The sequence below is a fragment of the Scardinius erythrophthalmus genome (genome assembly GCF_964197995.2).
Source record: "Scardinius erythrophthalmus genome assembly, chromosome: 23".
Classification (NCBI taxonomy): Eukaryota; Metazoa; Chordata; class Actinopteri; order Cypriniformes; family Leuciscidae; genus Scardinius; species Scardinius erythrophthalmus.
The window spans coordinates 522,823-539,276 of record NC_138243.1 but is presented as its reverse complement, the minus strand read 5'-3'; the positions used below and the strand labels follow the sequence as shown (position 1 = coordinate 539,276).

General features: G+C 41.2%; 1 protein-coding gene across 1 annotated transcript in view; it reads right to left on the bottom strand.

The window, feature by feature from the left end:
* Positions 1-7,788: 7,788 nt before the first annotated feature.
* The window catches only part of LOC308683532 (uncharacterized protein), a 69,139-nt gene continuing 60,473 nt past the window's right edge, over positions 7,789-16,454 (bottom strand). Inside the window, exons 7-9 of the mRNA XM_081354008.1 lie at positions 14,645-14,869; positions 13,973-14,079; positions 7,789-8,147 (exon numbers count right to left, since the gene is read on the bottom strand). Coding sequence (XP_081210134.1) covers positions 7,929-8,147; positions 13,973-14,079; positions 14,645-14,869 — 551 coding nt within the window. The 3' untranslated portion in view covers positions 7,789-7,928. The remainder of the gene's footprint in view (positions 8,148-13,972; positions 14,080-14,644; positions 14,870-16,454) is intronic.

Here is a 16,454-nt window from a genome sequence, read left to right as displayed (position 1 = left end):
ACCAGGCCCGACCCTGCTTAGCTTCCGAGATCAGACGAGATCGGGCGTTCTCAAAGTGGTATGGCCGTAAGCGAAATCTGCTGCCAAAAAAGGGGTTTTTGAAGAAATTCACAGATTTTTTCAGACTTTCTGAAAAAACTCTGCTGCCAAGACTGAGCGTTTGGAAGAAACTCAGAGACTATTTTAGGTTTTTTGAACAAACGCTTAGACTCTTTTTTTTTTTTTTTTTTTTTTTAAACAAAAAGCTTACAGCACCTGGTATTCCCAGGCGGTCTCCCATCCAAGTACTAACCAGGCCCGACCCTGCTTAGCTTCCGAGATCAGACGAGATCGGGCGTTCTCAAAGTGGTATGGCCGTAAGCGAAACCTGCTGCCAAAAACGGGCTATTTAAAAGGTTAGAACATTAGTGAAGTAAACTAAAAAGCTTACAGCACCTGGTATTCCCAGGCGGTCTCCCATCCAAGTACTAACCAGGCCCGACCCTGCTTAGCTTCCGAGATCAGACGAGATCGGGCGTTCTCAAAGTGGTATGGCCGTAAGCGAAATCTGCTGCCAAAAAAGGGGTTTTTGAAGAAATTCACAGATTTTTTCAGACTTTCTGAAAAAACTCTGCTGCCAAGACTGAGCGTTTGGAAGAAACTCAGAGACTATTTCAGGTTTTTTGAACAAATGCTTAGACTCTTTTTTTTTTTTTTTTTTTTTTTTAAACAAAAAGCTTACAGGACCTGGTATTCCCAGGCGGTCTCCCATCCAAGTACTAACCAGGCCCGACCCTGCTTAGCTTCCGAGATCAGACGAGATCGGGCGTTCTCAAAGTGGTATGGCCGTAAGCGAAATCTGCTGCCAAAAACGGGCTATTTAAAAGGTTAGAACATTAGTGAAGTAAACTAAAAAGCTTACAGCACCTGGTATTCCCAGGCGGTCTCCCATCCAAGTACTAACCAGGCCCGACCCTGCTTAGCTTCCGAGATCAGACGAGATCGGGCGTTCTCAAAGTGGTATGGCCGTAAGCGAAATCTGCTGCCAAAAAAGGGGTTTTTGAAGAAATTCACAGATTTTTTCAGACTTTCTGAAAAAACTCTGCTGCCAAGACTGAGCGTTTGGAAGAAACTCAGAGACTATTTCAGGTTTTTTGAACAAACGCTTAGACTCTTTTTTTTTTTTTTTTTTTTTAAACAAAAAGCTTACAGCACCTGGTATTCCCAGGCGGTCTCCCATCCAAGTACTAACCAGGCCCGACCCTGCTTAGCTTCCGAGATCAGACGAGATCGGGCGTTCTCAAAGTGGTATGGCCGTAAGCGAAATCTGCTGCCAAAAAAGGGGTTTTTGAAGAAATTCACAGATTTTTTCAGACTTTCTGAAAAAACTCTGCTGCCAAGACTGAGCGTTTGGAAGAAACTCAGAGACTATTTCAGGTTTTTTGAACAAATGCTTTGACTCTTTTTTTTTTTTTTTTTTTTTTTTTTTTTAAACAAAAAGCTTACAGCACCTGGTATTCCCAGGCGGTCTCCCATCCAAGTACTAACCAGGCCCGACCCTGCTTAGCTTCCGAGATCAGACGAGATCGGGCGTTCTCAAAGTGGTATGGCCGTAAGCGAAATCTGCTGCCAAAAACGGGCTATTTAAAAGGTTAGAACATTAGTGAAGTAAACTAAAAAGCTTACAGCACCTGGTATTCCCAGGCGGTCTCCCATCCAAGTACTAACCAGGCCCGACCCTGCTTAGCTTCCGAGATCAGACGAGATCGGGCGTTCTCATAGTGGTATGGCCGTAATCGAAATCTGCTGCCAAAAACGGGCTTTTTGAAGAAATTCACAGATTTTTTCAGACTTTCTGAAAAAACTCTGCTGCCAAGACTGAGCGTTTGGAAGAAACTCAGAGACTATTTCAGGTTTTTTGAACAAACGCTTAGCCTGTGTCTCCGGACAAGATGACCGCTGGGCCGGTCCCTGTGTCTGTTCCTGAGCCGGTGCCTGTGTCTGTTCCTGAGCCGGTGGTGTCTGTTCCAGTTCCTGAGCCGGTGGTGTCTGTTCCAGTTCCTGAGCCGGTGGTGTCTGTTCCAGTTCCTGAGCCGGTGGTGTCTGTTCCAGTTCCTGAGCTGGTGGTGTCTGTTCCTGTTCCTGAGCCGGTGGTGCCAGTGCCAGTTCCAGTTCCTGAGCCGGTGGTGCCAGTTCCTGAATCGGTCGTTCCAGTTCCTGAGCCGGTGGTGCCAGTTCCAGTTCCTGAGCTAATGGTGCCAGTTCCAGGTCCTGAGCCAGTAGTGCTGTCTCCGCCGTGGCCGCCCGAGGGGTCGTCTCCGCCGTGGCCGCCCGAGGGGTCGTCTCCGCCCTGGTCGCCCGACGGACTGTCTGTTCCGCCCTGGTCGCCCCAGGGAAAGTCTCCGCCTGGCTGCCAGATGGACTGTCCGCTCCGCCGTGGCCGCCCGAGGGTCGTCTCCGCCCTGGCCGCCCGAGGGGTCGTCTCCACCCTGGCCAGCCGATGGACTGTCGTCTCCGCCCTGGCCGCCCGAGGGGTCGTCTCCACCCTGGCCAGCCGATGGACTGTCGTCTCCGCCCTGGTCGCCCGAGGGAAAGTCTCCGCCTGGCTGCCAGATGGACTGTCCGCTCCGCCGTGGCCGCCCAAGGGTCGTCTCCGCCCTGGCCGCCCGATGGACGGTCGTCTCCGCCCTGGCCGCCAGATGGACTGTCTGCTCCGCCCTGGGCTCCCGAACATTGTGTGCCTCCCTGGCCTTCTGAACTGTCCATTCCCCTTGTCCCGCCCTGGTCTGTCCCTCCCCTCCCGCCCTCGTCTGTCCCTCCCCTCCCGCCCTCGTCTGTCCCTCCCTTCCCACCCTGGTCTGTCCCTTCCGTCCCGCCCTGGTATGTCCCTCCCGTTCCGCCCTGGTCTTATGGAGCGTCTGGTAGCCGCTCCGTAGGGAGGGGGTAATGTCACATGCCTGTCCTGTCTTGTGCTGCACATGGGTGTTTTGTTATTTTGGGCCATGTGCTCGTGTCTTGTCTAGCCCCTCCCATCTTGTTATCTGATTATTGGTTAATTTGTCCCACCTGTCTGTCTCGTTACCCTTCTTTGTTTGTTCCCCTATTTAGCCTCCTTGTGTTTGTAGTCTTGTGCTGGTTCGTTGTCCGAGTTTCCCGTTCCTGGAGTCCTGAAGTTTTTGTACCTTGTCTGCATGTTACTAATAAATTTCCTCTGCATCTGTATCCTCGTCTCACATTCATCGATTCCGTGACAGATGTGGCCTAATATTTTTCTATTGTAATGTTTTATGTTGATTTTTTTTTCATTATTCAATTTAATTTCAGTATTGTGATTATGAATTCGGTCAATGTTTCATTTGAATTGATTTGCTACCAGCTTTCAATCGCTCTCAATGAGCCGCGGTGCGGCGGCAGATTACGCAATAGAGAGAACAAACTGACACTTTGCAAAGTCTGGGATTGTAGCGCCTCTTAGCGGTAAGAGGCTGCAAATACACACCCGCAATTTGCCGCCGCGGGAATGGCGGTGGTAAAAGTATTATTCTGGTTGCGTACCATCTGTATATGCTGCCACTTGGTAATATTATAAGAAAACTTGGAATTAATTTCCACTGTTATGCTGATGACACTCAATTATATATTTCATCACGACCAGATGAAAACACTAAATTATCTAAATTGACAGAGTGTGTTAAAGATATAAAATACTGGATGACGTGTAATTTTCTGCTATTAAATTCAGATAAAACGGAGGTATTACTTATTGGCCCAAAAAACTGCCCACAAAACCTCTTACAATACAACTTTAATTTAGAAGGATGTCCTGTTACTTAATCCACTACAGTAAAAGACCTGGGTGTTATACTAGATCGCAACTTGTCTTTCTAAAATCATATTTCATATGTTACAAGAACAGCCTTTTTCCACCTTAGAAACATTGCTAAGCTACGTAACATGCTATCTGTTTCTGATGCAGAAAAGTTAGTTCATGCATTCATGACCTCGAGACTAGATTACTGTAATGCTTTATTAGCTGGTTGTCCTGCATCCTCAATAAACAAGCTACAGTTAGTCCAAAATGCAGCTGCTAGAGTTCTTACTAGGTCAAGGAATTATGATCATATAACACCAATTCTATCATCTCTACACTGGTTACCTATTAAGTTCCGTATCAATTACAAACTATTACTACTGACCTATAAAGCCCTAAATGGTTTAGCTCCTGGGTATTTAACAGAACTTCTATCGCCCTACAATCCATCGCGCTCTTTAAGATCACTAAATTCAAGGCTTCTGGTCATTCCTAGGATATCTAAGTCCACTAAAGGAGGGAGGGCGTTTTCACATTTAGCTCCTAAACTCTGGAATGGCCTTCCTGATATTGTTCGAGGCTCAGACTCACTGTCCCAGTTTAAAACTAGATTAAAGACGCATCTCTTTAGCCAAGCGTTCACATAATACTTACCTTTTATACTACAGTTGAATCATATCGAATGCATTATTTTTATGAACAGCAGCTATGCTAATTATTTCCCATCTGCTTTTCTGTTGTTATCTCGGGACGCTAGTCGGCCGCCATCTCTGATGAGGGCTCAGGTTTAGGCATGGCGGTGGCCATCTCTGCTGAGGGCTCAGGCGACGTGGCGGCGGCCATCTTTGCTGAGGACTCAGGTTTAGGCGTGGCAGCGACCATCTCTGCTGAGGGCTCAGGCGACGTGGCGGTGGCAATCTCTGCTGAGGGCTCAGGTTCAGGCGTAGCGGTGGCCATCTCTGCTGAGGGCTCAGGCGACGTGGCGGCGGCCATCTCTGCTGAGGGCTCAAGCGATGTGACGGTGGCCATCTTGTCCGAAGACACTGGCTCAGAAGACGTGACGTGAACAGTCTCTGGATCGGCAGACATGAAGTGAACAGTCTCTGGATCGGCAGACGTGACGTGAACAGTCTCTGGATCGGCAGATGTGACGTGAACAGACTCTGGATCGCCGGACGTAACGTTAACAGTCTCTGGATCGGCAGACGTGACGAGAACAGTCTCTGGATCGGCAGACGTGACCTGAACAGTCTCTGGATCGGCGGACGTGACGTGAACAGTCTCTGGATCGGCGGACGTGACGTGAACAGACTCTGGATCGGCAGACGTGACGTGAACAGTCTGTGGATCGGTAGACGTGACGTGAACAGTCTCTGGATCGGCGGACGTGACGTGAAGCTCATGCTCGGCAGGACTGACGTGAAGAAACTCAGGCTGAGGAAATATTGTGGGCTTGTGGAGCTCCTTCGTACGTATTTTTCTACACACGTTTAGCAATTTTTATTAGCCTGGGTTTCCCCCTGCTGCCTTGCGCGCAGCACAATTTTTTTCACGCTGCTAGGCAGCCTGGATACCATGGACCAGATTTTCCACTCAAAAAGGGAACCAATCACAGAACGGGGAGGGAGCAGCAAGACGATGACGACGTCCATGCGACACACCGAAGCAGTTTGTTTATATCTATGGATCCAACATGGCAGCATTTACATTTACATTTAGTCATTTAGCAGACGCTTTTATCCAAAGCGACTTACAAAGTAGGACTAGATTAAGCGAGTCATCATGAAGAGGCAAAAACAAAAAGCAGCGCAAGAAGTGCTCCAGATACAAAGTTCAGGCATTATTCAGAGTAGCATAAGCCCGATAAGCGAGGTTTAGAGGGAAAGGGGAGGTTTGCAGCAGACGCGATGTTACCTTTCGATGCAGCCTTAGATAGTGTTCTAAGCAGTTTAGAACGCAAGTTTATTTCGTCTTCTTCCTTGTTGAATTTCTGTCGCTCTATATCCCAAACATGATACTCATCTGATTGAGAAGCGAGTGACGCTCACCCTGCAGTCGGGCTCCTCTCAGGCTGCTGGAGGAAGAGCTGAGCATTTGCTCATCGTTCTCAATCTCATTCAGACTCAACACTGAAGACATGTCGCTCATTCGAGTCCTTCACCACAAGCTGCAGAGATTGGAAGGTGTTTGATGAAAAAACCCTAAATCTGAACATTTTCTCATTCAGTTACTTCACATGCTTCCTGTAACGCTATTCTGAAGCAGCGTTAGGGCAAAAACATATATAGTTATATTGATAAACTTATATATATACTTGTATAGTTGTGTTAAATTGCTTTTGCATTGTCTGCAGGTTATCATTTATGACTTTAAATTAGAGATGCATGATTTTAGTGATAAAAATTGCAATTGAGACTTAAAATGCGATTTAAAAAAATGCAGGTTTGCTTTTTTGTAGTACTGCACAATTTGTCCAAAATGTTGTGTTTATAAGAATGGCTATAAATAATAGTAGTAATAATTCTACAACTAAATTGTATTATTATTATTCATAAATAATAATAATTATTAAATTGCAAAAAAAAAAAATATATATATATATATGTAATGTTCCATTGTAAAAAAAAAAAAAGAGTATTTAAGAAAAATGCACATTAAATCAACTCAAGTGAGCTGCTCATGTGTAAATAAACAGATTTGCGCTTCACACTGAAACATGCAGCGCATATATTTATTTAATTAAATCGCAGTCATAATGCAATTTTGGTTTAATTTCGATGCAGCCCTCCTCATGCTGCCTTGCACGCAGCATGATTTTATTCACGCTGCTAGGCAGCCTGGACACCATGGACCAGATTTTCCCATCAAAAAGGGAACCAATCACAGAACGGGGAGGGAGCAGCAAGACGATGATGACGTCTATGCGACACACCGAAGCAGTTTGTTTTTATCTATGGATCCAACATGGCAGCAGACGCGATGTTACCTTTCGATGCAGTCTTAGATAGTGTTCGAAGTAGTTTAGAACGCAAGTTTATTTCGTCTTCTTCCTCATTGAATTTCTGTCGCTCTACATACATCATCTGGTATGATTGTATTATACTGTGTTTACCATCATTTGGAGTAGAAATGACAAAATACTGACACCGTCATAAACCATGCAAATTAAGCTGTCGAGCTGAGACAAAGAAACTCTTTCCCGCTCAGAACTTCTTGATTTGATTGGTCTAACTACCCAAAAGAGGTGCGGACTTCAAACTCCTTAAAGGACACACACACCATTGTGCTCTTACTTTTCCTTTTCATGGCTTTTTGTTTGGTCTTGTCTTTTTTCCTCTTCTTCAAGTTTATCTGCTCTCCGTTTTGTTTTGTGTTTTACTTTTGCTTCTTAGCTTTTTGTAATAGTTGTATCTCCGGCTCCTTGCCTTGTTTAGTCTCGTGTTCACTCATCTCTACTAACAGAGAAACGGTCTTAAAACTAAGTTTCTGGCAACTCTTACAAGTAAACCGTTTGAACTTCCCGCGAACTACACGAGCTCCGGAAGAACTGAAAGAACGCGTCCAACTAACGGACACATCGAGAACGGACACTCACACACACGCATTCTCGATCAGCAACAAAAGATCAATGCAAGTATTGTCTTTTTCAAGGTTTAAATGTGTTAAGGTTATCTGCCATATATATATATATATATATATAGAGAGAGAGAGAGAGAGAGAGAGAGAGAGAGAGAGAGAGAGAGAGATACAAATATATGGCCTATTTATTCCATTTTTGGGATTTAAAATGTGTAGGTAAAATGGCTCAAAACCAGTATGATTAATTATTAATGATTCATTATTGATTATCAATTATACATTCCCCTCATTTGAGTTGATTTTGCTACAGTATGTAATATTTCATTGTAAAATAAAAAAAAGAGTCTTTGCACAATTACACAGTTTTGCACTTCACACTAAAACATGCAGCGCATATATTAATCTAATTAAATCACAGTCATATAGCAATTTCGGTTTTATTTCAAGAACAGTTACTGTGTTTAATAAACATTTACAAGTGCGCATTTGTAAAGACACCAAAAGTTAAAACAGTGTTTGAAACAGAACAGTTTTGGTGTCTACAGAATCCAGTTTGAAACTAGAAGTGAACTCGGAACTTCTTGTCTTGTGTGGGCGCTTCGGGACGAGCTGGAGAAACCAGTTTGCTGTTTAAGTCTCCTCTCCACTCGGTTATTCCCAAAAGAAGCCCCATCTGATGCAGTTTGATCAGGTGACGCGAGTTTGAACGGGCAACGTCCAGCAGGAGAGCTTTAGATTTGGCCTGACCGAGCACTTTAGAGAGCGGCTCCAAGAACACCTGCACAAAAATAATCAAAACACCAAATCATAAAAACACACACTGCAAAAAATGCTTTTCTTAGTATTTTTGTCTTGATTCCAGTCCAAATATCTAGAAATTCTTAAATCAAGATGCATTTACTAGATGAGTAAAATGACATAAGATATTATGTCTTGTTTTCCAGGGGAATGTTGATCTGCAAATGGGGTAAGAAAAATATTCTTAATTCAAACACAGGGCTCGACTTTAAGCCTTTTCATGTGCTTGTCCTTTGGACACACATTTTTGGTTTGTGTGTGCTGTAAATATAATTTATTCTGAAGAAATATCCTCATCTGTGTTCAGTCAGCTCTGATATATTTAAATCGGCATATTGGTCAGATTTAAATACACCCCCCCCCCAAAAAAAAAATCTTATTAAGTGTATGCTTCATCTTTAGTTTTAAATTTTATCAATAAATTAAATTAGAATAGCCTAATAAGATAATATAGGGCTGTCGTTACCCTAGGTAGGGCTGATCAAATTAAATCATTTACACTGAAAGTTTACAACTGCATTAAATAATGTTATGCATATGAGATCGTTTTAAATATTTTTGAATATACAAATAAGAAACGTTGGAAAGAATGATACTTTTAAATATGAAAGTAAACCGCCAGTAGGAGGCGGCAGGCGACCGTCTTAATGAGCGAGTCATTGAGTCATTCATTCAAATGATTCTTTCAAACAACTGATTCATTCAAGAATGAGACAGATGTTTATGAATGGGTCATTGAATCTTTGACTCGGCCAATTCGTACACAACGCTGAATCATTCAGTAATGAAACACGGTTAGGTGTTGCTGTGAGATGTGTTACGGTTCTGCTGTGATCTTTGTTTGGTACTATTTTTGCTGCTGAAACAGAACAAAAACAGTCAATAATGTGTTTAACATGTAAGTGACTTAATTTGAACTGTTTATTGAACTGTTGTATCAAAAGCAATGTCACATTTTCAGTTGTGATGGTACTCAAGAAAACAGCACTCGTCGTGTGAGGTTGCTAAACTGTATCATATGTTAAAAATATTAAAACACATTTTGAATTTTGGCACTGGCAGTATGTTGTTAACTGAGTTTAATCTGAGTTTACATTTGTTTGGATTTCTCCTCGAGAGGCTGCGCGAGCCTCAAGTCAGTATTACATTTATTATCCACTATCGATCACAACTTACAATAAATATGATGATTAACTAGGTGATTCCCTAGTTATTTTTTTGTTATTGACGTTTAATCAGGCTACTTGTCCGGTCGGGCAAGTAAAATTCTCTTTTACTTATCCCTTCAAAAAATCCACTTGTCCCGGACAAGCGTTAATGTCGAGCCCTGAAACAGAAACAATATTATTATTTTTTACCCCATTGGCAGATAATTTAGCTTGTTTTAAGCATCAACACACTTAATTAATCACTTAAATAAACAAGACTTAATATCTTATATCATTTTACTACTTTAGTAAATGCATCTTTATTTAAGAAATGTTATGAAATAATATTTGGACTGGAAACAAGACAAATATACTAAGTAAGAAAAGCAATAATATAATAATAATAAACTTTATTTTATATAGCGCCTTTAAAGCAGCTTCTCAAGGCATTTTACACAATAAAAATACAAAGAGAAAAGGAAAAAAAGAATAATACACAGATAGAAATGAAAAGCGTACAAAAAACAAAAGAACGACCTGAATACAAAATAATAAAAACCATTAGGAAAAAGCTAACCTTAAAAAGTGAGTTAGATTCATGGAAACACTTTATTATAAGATTGCATTAGTAATTGCACTGTGAACTAACACAAACATGAACATTGACAAAAGCTTAATAAAAGCTGTGAAGATATATTGCTCATTGTTAATGTTAGTTCATGTATTAACTAATGTTAACAAGTGAAACCTTATTTTAAAGTGGGTTGCACTTTACTTTCTAACCCTAACTTAAGTACTGAGTATTAATAAATGACTACATCTACATATTATAGAGTTGGGGTTAGACATATGGGGTTTGGTTTAGGGTTAGTTGTATGTAATTATGCATAATTTATAGTTATTATTACTTCTGTAACTACATGTAACATGTAACAATGACACTGTAAAATAAAGTGTTAAATTTACTTTTAAAGAATATTTGGTAACACTTTACAATAAGGTTTAATTTAACAAAGTCCCCCTGTGGTGAAAATCCAGCTTTTAATGTTGTTTATGTGTCTATGTGGTGTTTTTAATACGCTTTAAGACAAACCATGTGTAAATTCATAAGTCGACACCATTGCTGAGTATTTTCTCCTTAAAGGGAAACTAAACCCCTGGTCAGAGGATAGAGGGGACGAAACGAGGGCGGGGCTGGCGGGGCATGATGCACCTGAGATCCGCAGTGATGGATTGATTGACAGCTGCTGTCAGACTCTAAAATGGAGAGTGACTCACAGGGTTGCAAGGCGACGTAAAGTACATGCATCTGATGAGTTGTATCTAGTTGATGTCAATAGCGCGTGCTCTCTGTAGGCATATTCATATTTTGCCGCTATGTGAAAAAAGTCCAGCAAAATGCGCCAGCACGTTTGTCGACCCCAGAGGATTAACTTTAGCCTAACCATAAATTGTGCTTATATATATGTTCACTCACATCAAGACGCCGCTGCGGTGGTGGAGTCCATGCAAGAGGAGCAGCGTTTGGCACTGCGTCACTTTTCAGCGCGAGCTGTGTGGAGAAGCCCATGTCCACCTCTATTGCATTGGAGAAGCAATCCCGCGTAAAATGCAGGTTTCACACTCACGGTCTTCCAGGCCAAGTGCATGCAAACACTGGCACCTAATTTCCAAGTCTGCTAGAAAGCTATGCAGTCCAGCAGTGATGTTGCTATCAGCAACACTACACCTACGCACCCTCCTGACCACTGTACTAAATAAAGCTACGCTAACTATCCTAACTGATGCAATACTATGCGTGGTAGCTCGTACCAAGGGAGGGCGTGGTGAGCTGGAACCTGCTTACGTCACCTGCCACTGCTTACTTCACGTACCACCGCAAACATCCAATAGGAAAATTCAACTGCAGTAGCCACCGTTCAACCTGAAGAGGGCAGCACTCAGACGTTTTTACACCATATATTGTAGAATTAAAACACTTTATACCCAAATGTCAAAAAAGCTACTCGAATCAATGAACAGCACCAATAAAGCCCCATTCTTACAGATCATTAACTAAAAAAAGTTGGTTTAGGGTTTAGTTACCCTTTAAAACTGCAGTGAACCAAAGACAGTCTCAAAAGCACGCTTTGAAATCGCTGGTGTTTCTGACGTCACAAACTACCTTGTAACCAATCAGATCAACGTGTGATCGTCAACCAGTGGATCTCTGAGCTGAGTGAGTGAGTGGAGGCGGGGCTCATTTGCATATTCATAGAACCGCACATACTAAATGAGGCAAGGGTGTCGAGTTACAGTCGAGATATGTTAAGGCATGAAGATATGAGGAAAAAACGTTTACATATTTTGGTGATCAAAGTTGAGTTTTAAAAGATACAATAATTGACTACAGGGGGACTTTAAAACATATACTAAAATGAATTTGCAACTTCAGGTCATTTATAGCCAAGCAGCAAAACACAACGTGACTCATCCAATCAGAAATTAGCTGCCAAGTGCCAGCCTAAGGCTAATCATAAACCAACTATCCATCAGGGAGAGTGGGATCATTATGGGAAAAAAGGCGCTCGAGACTAATGATATGACAGGAGACTGAACCTCTAACCCTCGAAGAATGACACTCAGCAACGGTTGTCATGACAACAACCTAGATACAGGACTTTATCCCGCCTCGAGAGTCTCTGGTTCCCACCCACGAGACGTCTCGTCTAACATCCCAGTAATGATGGGAAAATGATCTTCGCCTAGCAATACTGGTCATACTTTACTATAAGGTTCATTAGTTAGCATTAGTTAACTACTTTAGTGAACATGAACTGAATTGATCAATCTTAGTTAGTAATCATTTCAACATTTACTAATACGTTATTAAAATCAAAGGTTGGGAAAATGATCTTCGCCTAGCAATATTTGATAGTAATTTGTATAAAACCAACAAGATGTCCAGTATCTCAAACGCTTACTCATTATTTTTAATTTGACCACGTTACTGTTACTGTGTTTGTGGATATCTGCTCAAACGTATATATTTGTTATAATATGGTAACATTAATGTTTCATATTTTGGAGCACGCTCGCGTTTGAAAAGCAAAACGCAGCAAACATTAGGCTTCATGTTTTTACTATTATCTCATTTCATATCATCATAACGAATGGAAACATTTGAAGTAACATGATAATCAATATATTTTTCTCTAGCGTAGTTGTTACTGAAATCTTTTGGAAGATTTATAGGCAGCTATAAGTTATTGTTATTATTATTTTATGCAGCACTGCGCATAGGCTATGCCTACAAGGCACAACAAACTTGGTGTTCATTATATTATATATTGTTTTATATTATATTATAACATTTGTGTGTGTGTGTGTATTCTGTGAATTTTAAAAAGCAATTTTAACCAGAAAAATCTTAAATTTATTCCCAAAATCGTGCAGGCCTATAGTTTCTCTTGATATCAGTATATTCCCTTTTTTTTTTTTTTTTTTTCAGGGACCAGATGCCACTGAGTCCTGCTGACTTCAACATTCACATGAGTCTCTGTATATGAACATGGTAAAGTGAAAATCAAACACCTTGGAAATGAAAGGTATGTACAATGTTTTTAGGAATGGCACAAAGGTCTCTGTCTTTGGTTCATTGTTTTCAATAGTGTGCTTTTTTGTCATTTGTTGTGTATCTTTGGATTATGTTGTGTTGTAAATAAATCCAAACAATCAAAAAGCCATTCTTTTTTAAATCTCCTCATTCTTCGTGCAAGGTTGCTCAGAATGACAGGGCCTGATAGCTCCTAATAGGGCCATTAGAGGAGGGTCTTTGTCTTTCTCAGGTGTGAAAAGGCTTACATATTAATGATGTGATCACGCCTCCTCGCATAAAGCTTTCTTACACAAAACAGAAATAAGCACAAATGTCAGAGCATGTCAGAACACCTCCAGGGCCAGAAAACCCCTCAGACCCCAGAGGGTTAACCTTTTGTCTGTATGCACCTCCTGAACAGTGTCATTGTCCCAAGTTAAGCTATGATAATGTGAAGGTATGGGTGATACTGTCAGGCTGATTGGATTAGCATTTATGCATGTGAATGACACTGTTATGCTGATGAGATCAGGAAATCTCTGACTCCTGTAGGCTACTTCATTTACATGCTCAATGTAAATCCCTTCACCTAAATGTATATAAATTGCAAGGCAACATTCCTTAGCCTAGACTAGTTGGATGACTACAGCAACGCACAGCAAAGTTCTCAATAAAGAATAACTTATTTGAGGGGGGGGGGTTAACAAAAACAAACTTAATTTAAAGCATTAAGGCACTTAATTGATACATTTTTCAGAAAACAAAACATATATCTTATCAAAATGAGTTTGTGATTAAAACAAGAACAAATCTGCCATTGTGGTCAGAAAAATTAACAATCTAAAATGAAAACCACAATTTTTCTGACCCATTGACAGATATTTCTGTTTGTTTTAACTACAAACTGACTTAATTTTGATAATGTTTTCAGAAAACAACACTTTATAACTAAATAATTTTTAATTCTCAAGTTAATATCTTAATGTATCTGTTTAGACATTTGTACTGAAAACAATATGTGTTTTGTAATGCACAGTGAAAGTTGATTTCTTCCAGAATTTGACTGATTTGGCTCTTTACCTGCTGCAGTAGTTCCTTGCAAATTCTGGTGGGCATCTTTGCGATGCATTCGAGCACAAACCGAGCCACGCCGCCGTACGAGTATTCATCTTCCCTGGGCGCTATTGCTGTTACCAAATGAGAATGCAAACATGACATGAGTCCAGCATTACATCATTGGCAGAGATAATGTGTTACACACAAGATAAACAAACCAGTGAAGACTAGGCCTGTCACAATATATCACAATACAATAATGCAACAATATGTGTCGTGGATAGTTCACCCAAAATAAAAATTACTGTGTGAGAAAACATTCAAGTTTAGTGTCAGTACTACTATAAATAACGCTGAATATAATGTATAATAATGCAATGGTGGAATATTTGTGGGTCCTGATAATGGCAAATTTTAGCAGTAAAAGTGTCCCACATTATTTTTAATACTGTATATCTAGTCAGTGACAGAGTGCAAACATATTCATGTGAAATAATTCTGTATTTTCAGCTTCAGTATCATGAATATTGTTATACTGGCGTCTCTATTGTCCTGTGCTTTGGGATTAGTCCAAACCTAATCATTTACACACACAGTGCAATACCAAATTTAGCATTTTAATCAACAGTACATTTTTTGCTACCATTTTAAAACAAAATTAATCTTAATTCAAGACGTGAGAAAAGCTCCTCCTACCTTCTTGCGCAACTGCGAGGTTCAGCGCACTCTCCATGTAATTGGCTAAGAGCGCCGTGGGCGTGTTCGGTATCCCATCAGACACCACGATGGAGACCAGGTGACCAGCGGTGCCGACCGGGTCCAGAGCCTGTGCCGACTCTGAGAAGTGCTTGTCACTCGTATTGGTGGTGACTCTCAGCAAGACACCGGGAGAAACCTCGAGGGCCCGCAGCTCCGTCTTACCTGGGTAAAGGATGTTCGCAGTGAGAACCAACAGAAAACAAGACATTTATCCCCAATACTGACAAAAAATGACATCTTGATATTTACTGGGATTTTGACGATTAAAATGATTAGAGGATAAGCGTGTTTTTATGATTGAATCTTGTCATAGACAAGACTTTCATATTCTGTGCAGTACTTAGTTAAAGTTCCCCTGTGTTGAAATTCCAGCTTTTAATGTTGTTTATGTGTCTATGTGGTGTTTTTAATACGCTTTAAGACAAACCATATGTAAATTCATAAGTCGACACCATTGCTGAGTAGCCTGACTTCGTCATACTCATATTCTAGTCAGAATGTGAGTCTGAGACTGCTCCATAGAGATTTGATTATGGAGCGTGTCTCAAACGAACCAGAAAAAAAAACCTCTGCACTCAATTGGATAGACCTACAACCAATCAGAGCAACGGAGTAAATGACGCATGTTCTTCATTCATATTTTCAACCAACAAAATGTCGCGGCTCTCTGTTCCTCTTTTAAAATGAATGCGCTGTCGATATCTTCTATAACAGACGCGATGGCGCAATCTACACATGATGTTTCATAAACAAAGTTCGGGAGGAGCACGTGCAAATAATCAATCCAATATCAACTTGTCATCAAACAATACCATGTCTAACGTTACCCTATCTATCAGCATGAGGAAGCATATTTACTCTGTCAACTTACCTAACACTCCTTGACAGTTTTTCAGCATCCCTCCACCACCCCGAATCCTCACTCTTGTCTTGTTCTCTCACAACCAGGAACACGGGGGGAGTATGGCTACCGAGCCCACAGCCCTCGGACAGCACGTCATATACGCATTTAGTCTATCTGACTTATTTGTGTGAACTCGTGAAATCTTATATACGCATTTATTCTATCTGACTTATTTGTAAATGTGAACTCGTAAAATCTCCAGCTGCACTCGTCTTTGTTGTAAACTAATTCAAATCAAGCGCTCTTTGGTGACGTGGGTGATTACGTTACCGTTGCTTATCTGTCCATCATCGTATAAAGCCCGCCCTGACAATTTGATTGGTCCGAACAATTTTTGTTCGGGCATAATAGCTCCTCAACGGAGCGAGTCCAGACCGAACTTCCCGACCAAAAAATATTGTGGGCGGGGTTCGGGCTGGCACCCAGGCTAATTGCTGAGTATTTCCTCCTTAAAACTGCAGTGAACCAAAGACAGTCTCAAAAGCACACTTTGAAATCACTGGTGTTTCTGACGTCACAAACTACCTTGTAACCAATCAGATCAACGTGTGATCGGCAACCAGTGGATCTCTGAGCTGAGTGAGTGGAGGTGGGGCTCATTTGCATATTCATAGAACCACACATACTAAATGAGGCAAGGGTGTCGAGTTACAGTCAAGATATTAAGGCATGAACATTTTTGTTTTTTCAAGGAAATACATTTTAATATGTAATTTTAGTGGTCAAAGATAAACGTTAAACTTCCATATATTATAGATTCAGGGGCCACAACTTAAACAATGTCAAGTATTTAGTTGTTTATTTGTACAAAATTTGGGCTTCCAGCTCATAAAACCCACGAAA